General features: G+C 39.3%; 5 protein-coding genes across 8 annotated transcripts; all 5 read left to right on the forward strand.

Annotated features, from left to right (window-relative positions):
• Window positions 1-2487: 2487 nt before the first annotated feature.
• Window positions 2488-8654, forward strand: LOC117614378 (disease resistance protein RPV1-like). Of its 2 annotated transcripts, XM_034343176.1 has the most exons (6): window positions 2488-3429; window positions 3909-5028; window positions 5286-5564; window positions 5701-6501; window positions 6606-7556; window positions 7706-8654. In XM_034343176.1, exons 1-6 carry the CDS (start codon window positions 2834-2836, stop codon window positions 8357-8359), a joined length of 4401 nt encoding a protein of 1466 aa, XP_034199067.1. In that variant the 5' UTR covers window positions 2488-2833; the 3' UTR covers window positions 8360-8654. The 2 variants fall into 2 exon arrangements, with proteins under 2 accessions (XP_034199067.1, XP_034199068.1); XM_034343177.1 differs by lacking the exon at window positions 6606-7556.
• Window positions 8655-9608: 954 nt separating this feature from the next.
• On the forward strand, window positions 9609-10079 carry LOC117618322 (putative receptor like protein 25). Its single transcript, XM_034347915.1, has one exon. The coding sequence runs from the start codon at window positions 9609-9611 to the stop codon at window positions 10077-10079; it is 471 nt and encodes a 156-aa protein (XP_034203806.1).
• Window positions 10080-11386: 1307 nt separating this feature from the next.
• Window positions 11387-14125, forward strand: LOC117615540 (zinc transporter 4, chloroplastic-like). 3 transcript variants are annotated; one of them, XM_034344639.1, is made up of 4 exons: window positions 11387-11757; window positions 11836-11893; window positions 12018-12742; window positions 13488-14125. In XM_034344639.1, the coding sequence occupies exons 1-4, from the start codon at window positions 11743-11745 to the stop codon at window positions 13941-13943; spliced, it is 1254 nt and encodes a 417-aa protein (XP_034200530.1). In that variant the 5' UTR covers window positions 11387-11742; the 3' UTR covers window positions 13944-14125. The 3 variants fall into 3 exon arrangements, with proteins under 3 accessions (XP_034200530.1, XP_034200531.1, XP_034200532.1); XM_034344640.1 differs by having other exon boundaries at window positions 11388-11757; window positions 12032-12742; XM_034344641.1 differs by having other exon boundaries at window positions 11388-11893; window positions 12032-12742.
• A 795-nt stretch (window positions 14126-14920) lies between these two features.
• Window positions 14921-18298, forward strand: LOC117614561 (probable beta-1,3-galactosyltransferase 12). Its single transcript, XM_034343417.1, has 7 exons — window positions 14921-15649; window positions 15929-16081; window positions 16178-16260; window positions 16346-16445; window positions 16535-16648; window positions 16982-17124; window positions 17851-18298. Exons 1-7 carry the CDS (start codon window positions 15225-15227, stop codon window positions 17937-17939), a joined length of 1107 nt encoding a protein of 368 aa, XP_034199308.1. The 5' UTR covers window positions 14921-15224; the 3' UTR covers window positions 17940-18298.
• Window positions 18299-18739: 441 nt separating this feature from the next.
• Window positions 18740-19655, forward strand: LOC117614562. Its single transcript, XM_034343418.1, has one exon. The coding sequence runs from the start codon at window positions 18937-18939 to the stop codon at window positions 19441-19443; it is 507 nt and encodes a 168-aa protein (XP_034199309.1). The 5' UTR covers window positions 18740-18936; the 3' UTR covers window positions 19444-19655.

Below are 19655 nucleotides of genomic sequence, written 5' to 3' on the forward strand. Positions count from 1 at the left end.
TCGAGCCCAAACCCAAAATGATTCATCCATCACATGTACCATGCAGTGCACGATTAGCACACCATGGGGAAAATGTGTCAACACGGTGTCCTTCGTTCTGAAGCAAAAGGCCAAAACACAAGCCGCCTCCTCCCTCAATTAAGTCCTGTTCGTCAAACAATGTCGACACACTAGCTTAATAATTTTCTCATGACTCATATCACTGCTCTGTTCTTCTGCTTGAACACACTAAATTAGTTTTTTTTGCTTATTTATATAAATATATCCTAGTGCTCGTTTTCATATAACTCATATGCATTCTATCTCATCCCCCCTACAACTTTTGCTGTTAATTACGATGAAGGTGTGTGCTGTTAATTACGATGAAGGTTGGTCTGTCTTCTTCAATTGAGGTACAGTTCTATTACATATCTTCACTGTTTTGTTTCCAAGAAACGAAGGTTTACCTTAAAAACTGATTGGTGTTTATGCAATTTACTGAAACAGTTGTTCTAGGTTGGGTCCATGTTTTGCAAATCCAAATGATGGAAATGTTGGGCTCCAAATTAAGGCACAACTGCCTATCTTTCTCCAACACCATACTGTCCAAGCCTAACGCCACCAGTGAAGTCTGCAGAGATTTTTCCCCCAATGTACCAAAAAGAAGAAGAAATTTGGACTTGCGCTCTAAAACTTCAATGAAAGTTCACTTTTATTTTGATTAGATTTGTTGTAAGGGTTGATGTTTATTTGCAGGGTCTTTTTGATGCCATTATCTTTTTTGAGCAAATGGGGATATTCATCAGCTTCTCAATAACCAAGTAAATTCTTTTGTTACTCGAATATCTGCGCGTTGAGTTGTTCTTACGAGTGTCGACAAAGACAACCTATGAACAGATGAGTAACCAAAAAGATATGAAACTTGTTGTCGACCAAGTTCATGAAAGTCCCCATTTGCCAAAAAAAAGATATTAGTGTCAAAAAGAGCCTAACAAGAAAAAACGTCAACTCTTACAAGAAATCTAACTACTACAAAACATTATCTTTACTTTTTGCAGCTTAGTAGCTTATTGGGAATTTGATGATGTATTGGATCTTATTATAAAGTTGTTTTGTTGTACGGTTCTAACAGAACACGCTCCATTCGTAATTACATGGAAATTTACGCATTAAGAAAGTTTGTCACTTTGAACAATTCAGTGTACGATGTTTGCTGGATTTACTTTAACTTACTCCTTCGTCTGGTCTCGCTTGTTTTGGCTTTGGTTTTTAATTGTTTCCTCTTGTGCTTTGGCTTTGACCTTAATCTAGTTGCTCTGTTTGCATGGTCACGTTTTGTTTGTTTGGTCCCAGATAGATGGGGAAAAGGTTTGAAATTGAAGCCAAAAGGCCTATGTGTCAATGAGATTTAAAACCACCACAAACAGCTCCTGCAGTTTCATCCATATCTTCTGTTAAAAGTTTAATCCATGATGAAAGTTTTGCTGTATTTCTTTTATTCTTGACTGTTAATTTAGTCCGAAGTAAGTGCAATGAAGATGACCAAGCAGCATTGCTCCGCTTGAAGCAAAGCCTTATATTTGATTCTTCTGCTTCCTCCAAGCTTGTAACTTGGAATTCAAGTACCGGCTTCTGTTTTCAGACTCGATTGGCAACCTCAAAATGCTGTCCTCAATGCATCTTTCACCCTCCAACTTCTATGGATCAATACAAGTTTAACGGTTCCATCAATTCCATTCATTGGGAAAATCTTATCAATGTGGAGTTTGTTGACTTCAGTTACAATCTATTCGATGGAGGCATTCCATTGCTGGAATTAGTTGCCCTTTCCAACAATAAGTTCTCTCATCAAATCTATGAATTTTCTAATGTCTCTTCTTACCGATTAGGCGCCTTTGATTTGTCTTTCAACAATTTCGAAGGGCCAATACCCAAGTTTATTTTTAATTTAAGAGGGCTTGAGATCCTTTTACTTTCCTCAAACAACTTCAAACAACATAAGACATAAAAATAAAATAAAATAAAATATTTCCACATATATATATAAAGCAAAAGATAGAAAATGGTGAAACATTCAAAATACCAAAAAATGACATTGATTAATTCAAACATTAAGAATTGAAATTTAATTACTTGAAATTATTAATTAAATGAGAATAATATGGTAAATTCATATTTTTTTCATATAAAAAATAAAATAAAAAACAAAATCAGATAATATGTCATACTTTTATGAAACATAACTATTCCTGTTATCTTTTCTTAATACTAAAAATAAAATATAAAATAAATAAAAAACCAATTAGCAGCATGTGTAAAGAAGCTAGTATATATATATTTTATGGTACACCAGTCACATGCTGTACCTAGAACATACAAAAATTTCTTAGAGTAATTCGTGGCTCCTACATGTGGAATTATTATTCAACTTAGTTCATTGCTTTTTGTGACGTGTTTTTCTTCTTTTTTTCCCTTTTTCTTTTTTGATTAGAATTATTCTCACTTACCTCCTTGCACTTTCCGGACCTTCAATCTTTGCCGTCCAGCAGATCGTGTAGCCAGACGCCGCAGAAAGCGGCCCCGCTTGGGAACTTCTTCTTCCAAAAAGATATTCTGTTCTCTCTCTCTCTCTCCGCTTGCGAACTTTTGCTTTTGTCTACTGAAACGTTTGAGGACCTTGACTGTATTTCAATACTTTTATTCATCTAGTTGCAACACACAAACCACTGCCCAGAAAAAAAAAAAAAAAAAAAAAATTATGAAACCACTGTCCGATAGTTCTGCAGTATCAATTAATGGATGCCAAGAAAGCCCATAAAGACTCCTCTTCATCCTCACCATCCTCCTTATCAATATGTTGGAAGTTCCGAGTTTGTTGAGCTTTGGAGGTGAAGACGCACGCAAGGGCTTCACCGGCAACCTCAACGCCGCATTTTCTGATGCCGGTATCAATGCCTCCTCTTCATCCTCCTCCTCAAAAAGTTGGATGTACCAAGTGTTCTTGAGCTTTAGAGGGGAAGACATACGCAAGGGCTTCGCGGGCCACCTCCATGCTGCATTCTCTGATGCCGGTATCAACGCCTTTCTTGATGACAAAGAATTAAGAAGAACGGAATTTATAAAAACCCAACTGGAGCAGGCAATCGACGGGTCCATGATCTCCATAATTGTCTTCTCCAAGAGGTATGCCGATTCCAGTTGGTGTCTTGATGAGCTGGTGAAGATCATGGAGTGTAGAGAAAAATTGGGGCAAAAGGTTATTCCATTATTCTATAATGTTGATGCTTCAGATGTCCGGAAACAAACTGGTAGTTTTGCAGAAGCATTTGAGAAACATGAAGCGGGCATCTGTGAAGGTAAACTTGAGAGAGAAAAGGTACAGCAGTGGAGAAATGCTCTCACTCAAGCTGCAGATTTGTGTGGGGAAGATCTTAAAAATACTTACAATGGGTAATTACTAATTTTCTTCGATTATCATCTCCTTACTTGACAACCATCTATCCCTTTTCTTTTTCCATCATATCAAGGATGACTAGTTGGCGATCCTACGTTTTGGAGGTCCTAGGCGAGCATCCTAAATGAGTCATTCTCCTTCTATATGTATAATAATATAGGTACCTACATATAAGTATTATAAAAATTGAGGGCCCTAGGCGACTGCCTTGACTGCTTGTGGCCAGGGCCTCCCCTCGTCATATAAGAAGAAAACATTTTGATTCTACAAGGCTGTGATCTAATCATACCTTTGTTGATCAATAATTGCAGCACTGGTCGTGATGAACTCTGTCCTCAATTGAATGAACCTCTCTGATCTAAACTTAGATGATTGAGGTTGCACAGGTTCTTTGGTAATTACAGATAGGATTATAAATTTGTAGTTTGTTGCCTAATGAATGATTCGTAGTTTTGCTTCTGTGTTTAATTGGCAGGCATGAAGCAGAGCTTATCAAGAAAATTATTGGGGAGGTTAATAAACAGTTGCACAGCAAATACAAATTAGACATCGAACACCCAGTTGGAATTACTTCTCGGTTGTGGGATTTGAGTGATCAGTTAGACATTGAATCAGATTCTAAAGATGTTCGCATGATTGGTATTTTGGGGATGGGCGGCATTGGAAAAACAACGCTTGCCAAAGCCATTTATAACAAGTTTGAACGTAGCTTTGAAGGTAGGAGTTTCCTTGCAAACGTGAGGGAGGTAATTGCAAACCAAGCCACTAATGGTCTGGTTGGTTTGCAAGAAAAACTTCTAAATGATATCTTGAAAAGCAAGGAGGCGATAAAGGTTGGTTCTGTTGATTTAGGGATCACTATGACACAAGAAAGACTTCGTTGCAAAAGAGCACTTGTCATAATCGACGATGTAGCTTCAATACAGCAAGTAAAAGCAATAGCTAGAGATCGTGATTGGTTTGGACGTGGAAGCCGGATTATTATAACAACAAGAGATCAACAATTGCTAGAGCAAGTTGAAGTGGATAGCACATATCCCGCTGAAGAAATGGATGAGGAAGAAGCTATAGAGCTCTTTAGTTGGCATGCCTTCAAAAGAGATTATCCTGATCAGGAATATCTTGACCTCTCAAAACGTGTAATTCATTACTGTCAAGGTTTGCCACTAGCACTTGAAGTTTTGGGGTCTTTTCTGAATAAAAGAACCACATCAGAGTGGGAAAGCCAATTGGAGAGATTGGAAAGAAGTCCTCATGAAACAATTACAAAAATACTCAGAATAAGCTTTGACGGGCTACCTAGCCATACTGACAGAGATATATTCCTTGATATATCTTGTTTCTTTATTGGAATGGACCAGGACTACGTCACACAAATATTAGATGGATGTGGCTTTTCTGCAACGCTAGGAATCCCTATCCTCATTGAACGGTGCCTTGTAGATGTTTGTGAGGAAAACAAGTTGATGATGCATGATTTGCTTAGAGAGATGGGAAGAGAGATCGTTCGTGAAAAATCCGGCCGTGATGACCCAAAAAAATTTAGTAGATTGTGGAATCGTGAAGATGTAACAGATGTATTGAGAGATGAATCTGTAAGTACTTTCCCAGTAAGTTTTAGAATGCATCATGCAAGAGAAGCATATGTATCCCGTGTCTATAATAAAATAAATGCTCTACTTCGGTTTCGTTTTCCATTTCTTTATATATATGCATTAAGATCAAAGTAACACAAATATGTGCTTTGATTGCCAACACAAACTATAGGTCCTAACATACATGGACTTTCATGTTTGTACATCATGTTTCATATGCAAAAGACCCTTTTCTTAATTGGTACTACTCTTAACAGGGAACTGAAGCAATTGAAGGACTTGCTCTAGATTTGCAAAGCTCTGACAAGGCTAGTTTCAGTGCAGCAACATTTACCAGTATGAAAAAACTGAGATTACTCCACTTCAACAATGTAGAGCTCACTGGAGAGTACAATATCTTCCCCAAAAAGCTAACATGGTTGTGCTGGCATGGATTCCCTTTAGACTCCATACCAGATGACTTTCCTAATCAACCGAAACTAGTTGCTTTAGACTTGCAGTATAGCAAACTCAAAATAGTTTGGAAGGATTGCAAGGTATAATAATCTCAACCTAGTTGTTGGCTCTTTCTATCTTGTTCTATACATACACTATGTTTACTCTCTCTTCATTTTGCATTAATGTTTGTATCAGACCTTCCTTTTGGATTTTAATTTTGGTTTTGTGTAACAGTTTCTTGAGAAGTTGAAAATCATTAATCTCAGTCATTCCCATTGCCTAATGAAATCACCAGACCTTTCAAAACTCTCATGTCTCAAGGAATTGATATTGGAAGACTGTACGAGTTTGTCTGAGGTTCACTCATCCATAGGGGATCTTGGAAGACTTTCTGTGGTAAATCTTCAAGACTGCAACATGCTAGAGGATCTTCCACTGAATTTCTATAATTCCAAGTCTATTGAAACTCTTCTACTTAATGGTTGTTCAAGATTTGAAAACTTGGCTGATGGCTTAGGGGACATGATATCATTGAAAACTCTGGAAGCAGATAACACAGCCATAAGACAAATACCATCTTCCATAGTAAAATTGAAGAACTTGGAAATTTTATCAGTATGTGAGGTGACAAGGTCGCCATCAACTAACCTTGGTCTGACCGAGGATGCTATCCCTAGGGATCTCTGGAGACTAATTTCCTTAGAAAATTTAGATCTTGCAGACAATGACTTTCATAGCCTACCAAGCCTCAGTGGTCTTTCAAAGCTTGAAATTTTGTCGTTAGACGACTGCTTAAATCTTCGTGCAATCCCAGATTTACCAACAAATTTGAAAGTTCTGAAAGCAGCTGGCTGCACAGGATTGGAAAAAATGCCAGATTTTTCAGAAATGTCAAATATGAGAGAATTGTATCTAAGTGGATCTTACAAACTCACTGAGATTCCAGGCCTGGATAAGTCCTTAAATTCCATGACACGGATTCATATGGAAAGTTGCATGAATCTCACTGCTGATTTTAGGAAGAACATCCTACAGGTTAATCCTTCTATCTCTCTTCTTTCTCAATCTACCACACACACACGTACACATGCATGCATAAGAATGTGTTTCTTATACAAATTTGACCCTACATGGTATAGGGATGGACTTCTTGCGGATATGGTGGCATTGTTCTGGATGGAGATGATATTCCTGATTGGTTCGACAGTGTCCATGAGAATAATATTTTGGATTTCAATGTTCCTCAAAGTGTTGGTCGTAATTTTAAAGGGTTAACTTTGTCCTTCGTTTACTCTTCAGACTTGGACAATGAAATTCCTGTCGTCATTAGCATTACAAACTTGACCCGGTGTACTGATTTTGAAGCCTGGATCACAGATATAGCAGAACAATATGACTGTGAACTTGGAAATCATTATGTTTGGCAGGGACAGTTATCAAACGACGAGCTCAAATTGCAAGACGGTAATCAAGTCTTGATTCAGATAATGCCTCAAGATAATTGTGTGAAGGTGAAGAAAACAGGTGTTAGCCTGGTATGGGACAAATTTATGAACGAAAATATGACTGAATACGATCTTTGTGGTTATCAACGTCGCCCATCTCAAAAGGCAGGACCAAGCCATGATATCTCTAATGACATTGATCTCAAAAATGATAATGGCATAACAGAATCACAACACTTTTCAGAACTCCCATATCTCGAAGACTGCAACAATGATATTCATAAGGATCTCAGTTGCGTAATTTCCTTAATAGATTTAGATCTTAGAGGCAATGATTTTCATAGCCTAATTCTAGGCCCCGGTGGTTTTTCAAATCTTCAAAATTTGTGTTTAAATGACTGCATACATCTTCGTGCAATCCCAGATTTACCAACAAGTTTGAAAGTTCTAAAAGCATCTGGCTGCACAGGATTGGAAACGATGCCAGATTTTTCAAAAATGTCGTATATGAGAGAATTGTATCTAAATGACTCGCTCAAACTCACTGAGATTCCAGGTTTGGATAAGTCATTAAACTCCATGACAAGGATTCATATGGAAGGCTGCATCAATCTCACTGCTGATTTTAGGAAGAACATCCTACAGGTCACTCTCTCTCTCTCTCTCTCTCTCTCTCTCTCTCTCACACACACACACACACACACACACACACACACACAGACGCAAATGTATATGCACATGCATAGATAAGAATGTAATGATTATACAAATCTGGCTCTACATGGTATAAATAGGGATGGAGTTCTTGCGGATATGGTGGAATTTTTCTGAATGGAATTTATGATATTCCTGAGTGGTTCAAGTTGGTCGATGATGCGGACAATCAAGTCTACTTTGAAGTTCCTGCTGGTCGTGATTTAAAAGGGTTTACTATATGCTTCTTTTACTCTTCAGACTACCCAGAACTTGAAGATTCTCAAGTTCCTATTCGCATTACAGTTAAAAATCTTACCAAACAAACTGCTTTGCACGCAAGGATAGCATTTGCCTCAGTAAAAACTTCAAGAGAACCAGAAGACCATTATCTTTGGCAGGGACAATTGTCAAACGATGTGCTCCGTTTGCAAGGCGGAGACAAGATCTCCATTCTAGTAAGGCCTCTGGTTGATTTTGTGAGAGTGAAGAAGACAGGGGTTTATCTAGAATGGGACAAACTCATGAAGGAAAATATGCGTAATCCTGATCCTCATTTGTATGATTTGGAAACTAATCGGATTTTTCCCGGGGGAGTTGCTGATGGGGCAGGATGGAGCCATGACGCATCTGTTCCCACTAATCAATCGAATGCTGTAGATGAACCATTAGCAGTGGAGGGGTGTTTAGCGCGTCTTAAAAGTTTTTTGTTTAATCTTTTTTTCAATTGTTTTTCCTTTTCCCACCTACGTTGATTTTGGTTAGTTACCAAAGACATGAGTTGATGGGAATGATTTAAGATTGAATTTTCCTTTTTTTTCTTTCTTTGCTCTAAATTCTTCCAGTTGCAATGGAAAACTTCAGCACACATGTCATCTGGAAAGGAAAGCGCCGTAACCTTGAATTGAATTCTATACATTGCCAGGAGCCAAATTCTCTCTTTTCTTTTTTTGGTCGAAAAATTCTCTCTTTTCTTTCACTTGCAAAGAAGACGCAAATCCCTTTTACAGTTATATCAGAAACAAAAAGAATGTAACAATTGACCAGTCATCACCTTCTTGTGGCTCTTTGTGTAACCTACAATATATTACTCATCATTTTCTGTTACAGAACACTAGTTGCTTGCTGCCGCCAATGATCTGGATCCAATATGTTCAGTGTCCTTAAACCTCCGCCAACGAGAATCTACTAGGGTTGGCATGGCAGGGCAGGGCAGGGCATGGCTCTTGTGTAAACACCTATCTGATTGATCCTGGTATATGTTTTCTTTGAACAATCAGGATAACATTACAGGGGAGAGAGAGAGAGAGAGAGAGAGAGAGAGAGAGAGAGAGAGAGAGAGGCAAAGGCATAAGGAAATATCATACAGCAGAAAATAATTACATATCAAAACTTCCTATTAACCTCTTCGGTAATCTGATCCTATCATCAAAACTCCCCTAAAACCTCCATACAATAGCTTGTTTTTTCGATCATAATGGTCTCAATTTCTCATATTACTCCTTGCCTCAAATGGATCAACTGAAATTAACTTCTACCAACTTGAGAACATTTCCTGACTTCTTGAGAAATCAATACAGATTATCCTACTTAGACCTTTCAGGGAACCAAATTCATGGTGAGGTGCCAAACTGGATTTGGAGGCTCAATCTTCTTGAAGACTTAAACATTTCAGGCAACTCGCTGGTAAGTTTAGAAGGTCCTTTACCAAACCTCACTTCTGCTCTAAGCTTGCTTGAAATTCATTCCAACCAGCTTCAGGGACAAATCCCAATTTTATGGGCACATCGGATGGCTGGAGACCCATGGCACCTGGCCAATGCTTCAAATCATAGACTTAGCTCATAACAATTTCAATGGGGAAATACCAGGAAGATCTTTGAGAACATGGCAGGCAATGCTGGCAAACCAAGGTAATCCCCCTCAGAAATCAACCACCTTCTTGATGTGGATGGATCAGATGATATTAATTATCAGGATTCAATAACAGTTGTGAGCAAAGACATGGAGATGTTTTTATTAGTAAAGATTTTAACTATCTTCACTGCGATCAACTTCTTGTGCAACAAATTCAGTGGACAAATACCTGCGGAGGTGGGAGGATTCAAATCATTGTACATCCTCAACTTGTCCAACAATGCTTTCACAGGTGCAATCCCACCATCGTTAAGTAACATGCAAAAACTCGAGTCGTCAGATCTCTCAGTGAACAGCCTGAACGAGCAAATTCCAGCAGAGTTTGCAAAGCTCACTTTGCTCTCGTTCTTGAATCTCTCAAACAATCAGTTGGTTGGCAGGATCTCACACAGCACTCAGTTTTCAACATTTCCAAAATCATCCTTTGAAGGCAACAAGGATTTATTGGGGCCTCCTTTGACAACAGATGACATAGCTGCAGTGTTTTCACCACAGCCAATGTCCAATGGAAGGCGTTTTCCAAATTCAGGCCATGATCAGATTATTGGGATGTTATAAGTGTTGAAACTGGATATGTTGTTGGCCTTGGAGCTGCCATTGGGTCCCTTGTGTTTTGCAAGGGATGGAGGAACTGGTATTTCAAAGCTGGGGAGGGCATTGTCTTTTAGATATTCCCTCATCTGGACAAAGAAAATAGAAGGAGAAGACTTTGAAATAATGAGGATGAAGAGGGGTTTGATTGATGCACCCTAACTCCATGTTGATCACATATTGTCATACGTAATGTAAGAAACAGAGGAAAAGTTTGCATGGCATATTCAAACAATTTTGCTTTTCTAAAGTTTATCATAAACCAAAACCACATCAAGACCGGGAAAGTTTTGAACTGATCTTACCATAAAATATTTGGTACCAAAAGAGCGGCGCCTGTTTCATGCTTGAGGCGAGGCCAGGTTCTGGTGGTCACAGACCATGTGATCATCAGCAGTGTTTTACTGAATACGTCACATGTCCACTGAGAACATATTGGCTTCCCACCTCAGTTTAGCTTTGTCTTTCTTCTTGTAAAAGTAAAAATGGAATATTTTGTGGCGGTCACATGAACAAAAGAAGGTGGTGGTAGGCACTAGCAGGCTTCAACTTAAAAATAGAAGAATCTCATGCATGGGCAACTTTGTTATAAAATTATTGAACAGAAAAACATTAACTTATGAGTTCAAATATCATTTACGACAACAATATAGTGTACGCAAATGCATATTCTTTAGAAGCACAAACTCAGAATCAAATGCATATTCTTTAGAAGTACAAATTCAGAATCTATTACTCATGATACGCATTGATTGATTTACGTTGTCAATTTTTTGATTGAAAAAGAAAGGGTGAGGTGAGATTTTGGTTACGTCTGAACCATGCACTTCTTTTCAGTCTAATCAAATGTCAACTAGCAACAATTCTCCAAAGCTAAAACACTGTAAGTATTTGATTCCTCCATCAATTACCAAAATGAAAATACTCCAATTACTTGACCAAAATGAAAATACTTCCATTTCAACTTGAATTTTAAGTTCAATTCAAGTTGTGAGACGAGATCGTTATTAAACAAATTAGAATGATTTTGATTCCTGATTTCATTTTGTGTTTTATTAATCGCATACAGAACTAAAAAAAATACAAAAACATGTAAATCTCACATTACAATGTATGAATCAGTTACTAAAAATCTATGAATTGAATATATTTTCCATCTCTTTCCCAAACGTGCTATATATACGTCTTCACTACATACAATAGAATCAAAATAAAAGCAGAAAAAGTTTTTTCTTTTTCAGGTTATGTACGCAATCTAAATTATTAAAATCCAAAAATGAGCACCGAGTGTCGACACTCTCGCGCTCATTGTGAAGCTAAAGGTCCAAGTTGAAGCCTTTGCCTCTCTTCGCGCACGCGAGCTTTCGTCAAAATATGTCGACACTCTCTCCTAATGCCCGTCCTCCTCCCTCCCAATTTGCTTCTTCCATCTCTTTCTCTCTCTCTCCATCCCTCTGTATATTATGTGTCTGTTTCTGTGCTCTGCTTCTCCCAACAACATCAAGACATCCCCCAAATTGAAATTCGTCTCTTCCCCCATCAAAACTATCAAATCGAGATTCCCGTTTTCTAGATCAAGCAATTTCGGTGGAAATTTTATATAAACCACCAAAAAAAAAACCACATCCCCATGTTATTCATCGAGGTTCGCTCTCTCGCACACGCATGAATTTCCATTTCTCTACGATTCGATTCTCTGATTAAAACGCTGCGTTTTGTGTAGGATCTTTTGCCCCTGCTCTGGTCTTCTGGTTTCCGAGAAAAAGCTCGGTTTTTCAAAGGTAATCCCGCTTCTGCGATAATAATTGAAATTGAAAACAAATACCAATAACGAAAAAAGTCTCCTTTTTCTAAAATCTGTTTCTTCAAATTCTGTTTTTTTTTTTTTTGGGCGCTCAAAAAAAGAGTCGCTTTTGCAGTCCATGGCCAACACGAGCTGCGAGAGCTCCGAGGTCGAGGCCTCCTGCCGCGATGAGTCATCGGCGCTCGTCCTCAAACTCATCGCCGTCGCTTCGATTCTCATCGCCGGAGTCGTCGGGGTAGCCATTCCCCTCGTAGGAAAAAATCGCCGGTTTCTCCGGACCGACAGCAGCCTCTTTGTCGCGGCCAAAGCCTTCGCGGCCGGCGTCATTCTGGCGACCGGGTTCGTGCACATGCTTAATGGCGGGTCGGAGGCGTTGAACAACCCGTGTTTACCCGAATTCCCGTGGGCCAAGTTTCCGTTCTCGGGCTTTTTCGCCATGATGGCCTCGCTTGCCACGTTGCTCGTTGACTTTGTCGGGACGCAGTATTACGAGAGGAAACAGGGGCTGGCCCGGCCCATCGCGGACCAGGTCCGGGTCGGGTCGGATGTACCGGAAATTGAGGCGGGCGTGGGTCCGGGGCATCCCCAAAAGGATCTGAATGGGAAGGTGTTTGGGGAAGAGGAAGGCGGTGGGATGCACATTGTGGGAATGCATGCGCACGCGGCGCACCATAGACACAGCCACCCGCATGGGCAGGCCGCGTGTGACGGCCACGTGGCGCGGGAACCCGAACTTGAACACGGGCACGATCACGGGCACGGGCATTCTCACGGGTTCGGTGATGCTGACGAGGATAGTGGTGTTCGGCACGTCGTCGTTTCTCAGGTACTTTGCTTTTATTTACCGCCAAAGACTCCTTTGTAATTTGCGGTTCGGTACGTCGTTGTCTGCGCGTTAATTATTGCTATTGAACTGCGGCCCAGAAAAGAATGCGTCTTTTTTCCGCTTTTTGGCTGGTGGAGTTTTCTTAGCATACTTTACGCAGTAGGTAAAAAGTGTGTATCATCTTCGTCCAGTGGCGCCCACTCATGATCATATTCCATTCTTGGATGGTCAATATATGTATGAACTAAAAGGTGGACCCTTTACCCCTTGTGGTTAATGGATTTGGAAATGTTATTAGGTTTTTTTTTTTTAACAATGGCAATATTCTAAATTATTAAAATAGGTTGGGTGATAGGGACGGACACACTTTCTTGACCAACTAATGTAACCTACATTTGCGTTTTAGTCTTCTATGTCACCAACCTTAAGAAGACTAAAGAGGGGAAAAAAAGGAGTTAAAAATAAAAACTGATCTCGAATTTAAATGTTAGGCTCGTTAAAATTTAAAAACACATTAAACTTTTCCATGCAGATGCCATCCTCTTGGAAGGGCCTGGTCAGTCCAGATTGGACTTATTTCGTAAAAAAATTTGCTCTGTTTTTTCGCATAAAATGTGGTAAGCTGAGATAGAAAAAATTGGGGATTATTCTGTCCTAAAATACGAAAGTAATGAGCCCAAATTTTTAGTTTACTGGTATACTGATTATTTTGGCTTTTTTGTTTTGTTTTGGTGTTTGTATGCAGATTTTGGAACTTGGGATTGTATCACATTCTGTCATCATCGGCCTATCTCTGGGAGTTTCACAGAGCCCATGCACCATAAGACCCTTAGTTGCAGCTCTCTCCTTCCACCAGTTCTTTGAAGGCTTTGCACTTGGAGGCTGCATATCTCAAGCCCAGATCAAGACCCTCACAGCAACTGTCATGGCCTGTTTTTTTGCCATCACAACTCCCCTCGGGATCGGCGTTGGGACGGCCATTTCTTCATTTTACAACCCATACAGCCCAGGAGCTTTGATAACTGAAGGCATCTTGGATTCCCTGTCTGCTGGCATTCTGGTGTACATGGCCTTGGTGGACCTCATTGCTGCTGATTTCTTGAGTAAGAGGATGAGCTGCAATTTTAGGCTCCAAGTTGTATCTTATTGCTGTCTCTTTGTTGGAGCTGGATTGATGTCCTTGCTTGCAATTTGGGCTTGATTTTCTTTCCCCCTTTTCTATTTTTCTGGTGTTTTATGTTCATTGTTTAGTAGTACTAGTAAATGCAAGGGAAAATCAAATTCTTTCCACTTGGTTGCTAAGAGAGTAGTTGACAAGTTGTTGTCTTTTAGATTGGGATGGCTCCAATATATTTTATAAAATCTCCAATACCCTTTTCACCCGTTTCTTTGCTGAAAGACAAGAAAACAAAACAATGTGGCTGTGATGATCTGATGCAAAACCCAAAAAATACCTTGTGTTCACTCAACTTTCAATATGAATTGTCTCACAAATCTAAAGATATTCTTGAACCAAAAACTGATTAGAGTTAAAAATACAAAACCCAAAACTGATTAGAGTTAACAATGCAAAACCCAAAACTGATTAGAGTTAAGGCTTATTATCACAAAACGTCCTTAAAGTTTACGAAACTATCATATTGCATCCTTAAAGTTCTTTTGTGTCACTCATGATCCTCAAGGTTAGTATGTGCAATCACAAATGGTCCATGCCGTTAGGTTCCGTAAAAAACTCTGTTAGTAATGTGGCATACATATATATCACAAAACATATCTAAGGTTCACACACCTATCACAAATGGTCTCTAAGAATTTTTTTAATTTTTTTTAATTTAAAATTCATAAAATTTTGGTTTTCTTTTTAAAATTATTTATAAATGAAAAAACCATTTATAGAAGGATTTTAAACTTGAGGACCATTTATGTTACCCTTAGTTTTTTTATTTTTAAATTTAAAATTAAAAAAATTAAAAAATTTTGTAAGAACCATTTGTTATAGGTGCGTGAACCTCAGGAAACTAACGTAGTTTTTAACGGAACCTTACGACAGGGACTGTTTGTAATCATGTATACTAAAATTGAGGACCACGAATGACAAAAAAAAAAAAAAAAATTAAAGATGCAATCTGATAGTTTCGTAAACCTTCGGGATATTTTGTGATAATAAGTCTAGAGTTAATAATGATAAACCCAAAACTGATTAGGAAGAAAAATTATTATTATTATTTTTAAACCCAAAAAATAAAGAAAGCGAAGTGAAACTGAAAGGGACAAGTAGAATGGTAACTTCCAACCTCTTTAAGCTCTCTATCTCCACCCAAAGCAAAGCTTCAGACTTTGCATTTGAGTAGATGAGATCATGAGAGACTTGAGTGTCACTCTTTCTCTTCGTCCCTGACCCTGAGATCTAGCTCACTGCAGAGTCTGAGGAGAGAGAGAAACTGGTATAACATTCCAACTTTCACTCCATAATTTCACCAAAATGCCACTCTTTTTCCACCGCCAATCTTCTCTCCCAACCACCACCGCCACCTCCCCCTCTTACTCTTCCAAGCTCCTCAAGCCCCTAAAACCCAATTCTGCCCCTGTCCCCACGCGCTCTCCCCTGCCCATTATCGTCTTTTCACTCGTCTCCCTCTTCATCGGCCTTGCCGGAACCATCTTCGCCATCACCGCCCTCCGTCGCCCAATGCCCATTCCCGTTTTTCGATGCGGCAAATCGGAAGACACCTTACGGGCATTCTACTCTCTTTCGACCTCTCGGCAGCTCGGTGATAAGAATGGTGGCTTGGTTGATCGGCCTAAGCTTCTTGGGTTCGTCGGAATTCAGACCGGGTTCGGCTCAGCTGATCGCCGTGCGGCTTTGCGGAGCACGTGGTTTCCTTCTGACCCAGATGGCCTTTTGAGGTAAATTTCTGTTTTTGTGCAGTGAAGTTCCTAAATTCTTATATCTGATGTTGGTTTTGATCATATTGTCTTTGTATATTGTTATACAATGCACTTGTTTGATATCACTTCTGGGTTTGCCTAACATGATGAGTTGCAGATGTTGATCTTTGTTAGCTTAGCTATGATGTTTATCAGCTCAGCTAGATTAAGATCAACAATCTGGTTTTGATGAAAATGCCCTGTTGTTCTTTTTGTTGGGGTTTTAATAGGTTTTTTTTTCCTACCATTCTCTTGTAGATTGGAACAAGCTACTGGTTTAGCTTTTAGGTTTGTTATTGGGAGATCTAAAGATGCAAAGAAGATGGCGGGGGTTCAGAAAGAGATAGATAAGTACAGAGACTTTCTGGTTATTGATGTCAATGAAGAGTATTTGAACCTTCCATGGAAAACGTAGGAGTCATCGGTTTTTATTGAACTATTTGTCATGTTGATGGCTTTATGTTCTTAGCAGTTTATGTCATATTGGTTTCTCACGCTATTTTGTAGGTTGGCATTTTTCAAAGCAGCATTTCAACTTTTCGAAGCAGATTACTATGTCAAAGCAGATGACGACATTTATTTGCGTCCAGGTATACTGTAATGCCAGACTTTATGCTTTCATTAATCTGTGAATATGAGTACATTAGAATTTATGATATTTTCTTAATTTGTCAGATCGACTAGCAACACTTCTAGCCAAGGAGCGAACACATTCACAAACCTACATTGGATGCATGAAGAAAGGACCAGTAATCACTGACCCTAAAATGAAATGGTATGTGGGTTTTCAAATTGTAATCAGAGCTTTTACCTTTGTGATCAATTTATTCTTTTTTTCTGATCATCCATCCATTTATTATTCAGGTATGAGAAATCAGGACATCTAATTGGGAATGAATACTTTCGGCATGCTTATGGTCCTATATATGTTCTGTCTGCAGAAGTGGTTGCATCATTGGCAATTGCTAGAAATAACAGGTCAGCCACCTGTTCTGTATTTGATTTCTTTATGTTAGTCATTGTTTCTTTCAATTATGACTTTTGCCAATATATTTAATTTTTTGAACCTCCAATTATGTGAAACATGACTCAGGCTTTAGTTTTTGTAAAATATGAATCTACCTTGCTCCTTCAATCCACTTTGTTCTGTTATCATCGTTGTTCTGTTTTATCGTATTCATGTAAAGGTTTTGCTATCTACAGAACTCTTCTTGAAAAAAATTGGGCTTCTCATTTGGAGAGGTTCTTAAGCTGTTATTTTGTTTCCTATAGATGTCCCTTTGCTTGATAGATGTATTTTCTATTTTTCAGTTTGAGAATGTTTAGCAATGAGGACGTTATGATTGGGTCGTGGATGCTTGCTATGAATGTCAACCATGAGGATAATCGGGCATTATGTGACCCTCGTTGCACACCTGCATCCATCGCAGTGTGGGACATCCCAAAATGTTCAGGTACTTTATCCAAAACATAATATTGTTGCATGATTACATTATCTGTCACAATATAGTTGTGAAGAAAATTCCTGGTTAGCTATATACTGCACATTTGAAAGACCATTGATTTATTTGTGGTATTGTAATGTAGATGGCGAAGGCTTATGTTATCTTTTAAATGACAATCTGGTGCAATATTTCTTTTTATGCTAGTTTTTGATAAGACCATATTCTTTTGTTCTGGTCTGTGATCTGCATATCAATACGACATGTACGAAAATTATTGGTTGAGTTCAAGAATAAAAGCACTTTCAAGCTAGGCAAGGATGACCCTTCTTTTTATGGAATAGTCCATACCCTTTGGCATTGCATTTGTCGAGTCATAGATTAGTTTAATACTTTAACCCTGAACAACGTATGACTTGATCTGTGTAGATGCTCTTCAAAGAGGATCATTAGTCAGTATCTTCCTTTCAAATAAAATATACCTAGATCACTTGATCTGACCTGGTCTGTGTGACAAGTAATACCAGAACTTGAATTGTAGACATAGAAAATAAAAAGCACCGGATGTCTTATTTGCAAAAGAATGTGATTGTTTAAAATAATAACGTTCCCGATAGTTTTGAACAGATCATTTTCCACTTTAGCTTCTTGTACTGTGTTATTTATAAGAGGCAATGTTTTAAAAAGGGTGATTATCTGTAAGAAGCTCTGATGTGAGAAACTCTTGAAAACTTTTAGGTTTGTGCAACCCAGCCAGTAGGCTGAAAGAGCTTCATGCAATGAGGATGTGCTCCAAAAGTCCAACTCTTCGTCCCGATGACAGATAGTGAGCTATCGCATACAATGCAACTCCAAATGCCAGTTATGCAGGATGATCAGCTGGTTCAGTTAAACAATATGTTGTTTCTTGAAAGAGAAGAAGCATTCTTCTGAAACCGCCAATGAAGAACTTGCTCTAAACGTCATTTATCCATTCATCGGTTCTTGCTGTACAATCAATGTATTATAAACTGAGATTTTTCCAGAGAGTCTCCATCTTAGACAATCTTCCTTGCCAGTGAGTATGTACAATACATACAAGAATACAATGAATATACGGTACCAGTATTAGTGCAAAAGACATGGATTAATTTGAAGACTGACAGGTTTGGTGTTGTACTTAGCCTAATTACAGTGTATTTTTTAATTGTGATGTTATGTGAATGAATTTACTGCCCTGCTCAAACAACAAACACACTGGCACTTGCTGTATTGATCAAACCATGACCCCTGATCCAGCTTCTTTAAAAAGACATAAACTTGACTTGCTCATAGTAATGCACAGCTGTGTGTGGGAGGGCAATCTCGTCCATGTTGGCAAAGTTGTGTTTGCCGAGGCAGTCTTCTCCTTTAAATATGAGATCCACCACCAATGTTCCAAGTCGGACAAATACCTCCAACATTGACCGTCGGATCCGCTTACAAATAGGTCAACAAGACAGTCAACGGTCGTAAGCACGACCAGAGATACAGCTGAGCAGCACAGAAACACGAGCCATCTTGCTAAATCTGACTACACAGGCAGTACTTTTGGCTGTACTAATCGTCAGCTTTGATTCCTCGGTTTCAGTTACCACTTCGCTACAACATAAATATTCCTACGTCATCACCCCTGTCCCATCCATCCTACGTGGCACAACCATACCAGCGTGGCGCCTACTTTTCAAACCCATTTATATCCACTTGTCTTCGCTCCTTCACACACACACACACACACACACTCTACCCTGTTGTCTCCTTTGCAGTCCGCTTGCTCTGTTTTCACTCTCGTCAGAGTCAGAGAGCATGGAAGCTGGCCCAAAGTCTCCTTCGCCGGAAACTTCCATCTCCGATGAAATGGCCGGAAACTTCCCGGAGCTCATTGACCAACTCTCGCCGGACATGCCCATCGAAGAAGAGTTGATAGAGGAGGTCATGCAAGAGCTCTACAAGGAGATAACGCCAACTCCGGCGACGAACACTGCCAAGCCGTCGTCACCGGCGGCAAGTTTTCCGATGCCTTCGCTGGTGGTCGGGAACGGGAAGAGCGAGAGCTGCGGGGCGTCGGTTTCCGACTCTGCGTCGACGGTGATGGCCGGCGTCAAGTTCGTGGGTCCCACCGGGAATAATGGGGGGTTTTCGCCTGAGAATGGGGTTGGGGCGTGGAGTGAATGCGGTGGTAATACTAATAATGGGTTGGTGGTTGGGAAGGGAGTGATGGACTGCTGCGAAGCAGGGGAGGCTGTTGATGATGAATGGTTTGAGAGAGTGATGAATACGTGGGCCCCAGTGGATCTTGATCCATGGTTCTGATGATCAATGATGTCTGATTTTGTTGTAGATGTCCGTACATATAATCAAATAGTTAAAAAGAGGAAGAAAGAAGAGGAGGTGATTGAGGTGTAGGAAAGGAAGAAGCTTCAAGACTCCTGTTTTTCATGGGTGATATGAATATTGTGGGTGAAATTATGAATCTGATGTCTAAAACCCAACTTTAATTTATTTTCTTTTCCTTTTTCTTTTCC

This window comes from Prunus dulcis, chromosome 1 (assembly GCF_902201215.1).
Source record: "Prunus dulcis chromosome 1, ALMONDv2, whole genome shotgun sequence".
Taxonomy (NCBI): domain Eukaryota; kingdom Viridiplantae; phylum Streptophyta; class Magnoliopsida; order Rosales; family Rosaceae; genus Prunus; species Prunus dulcis.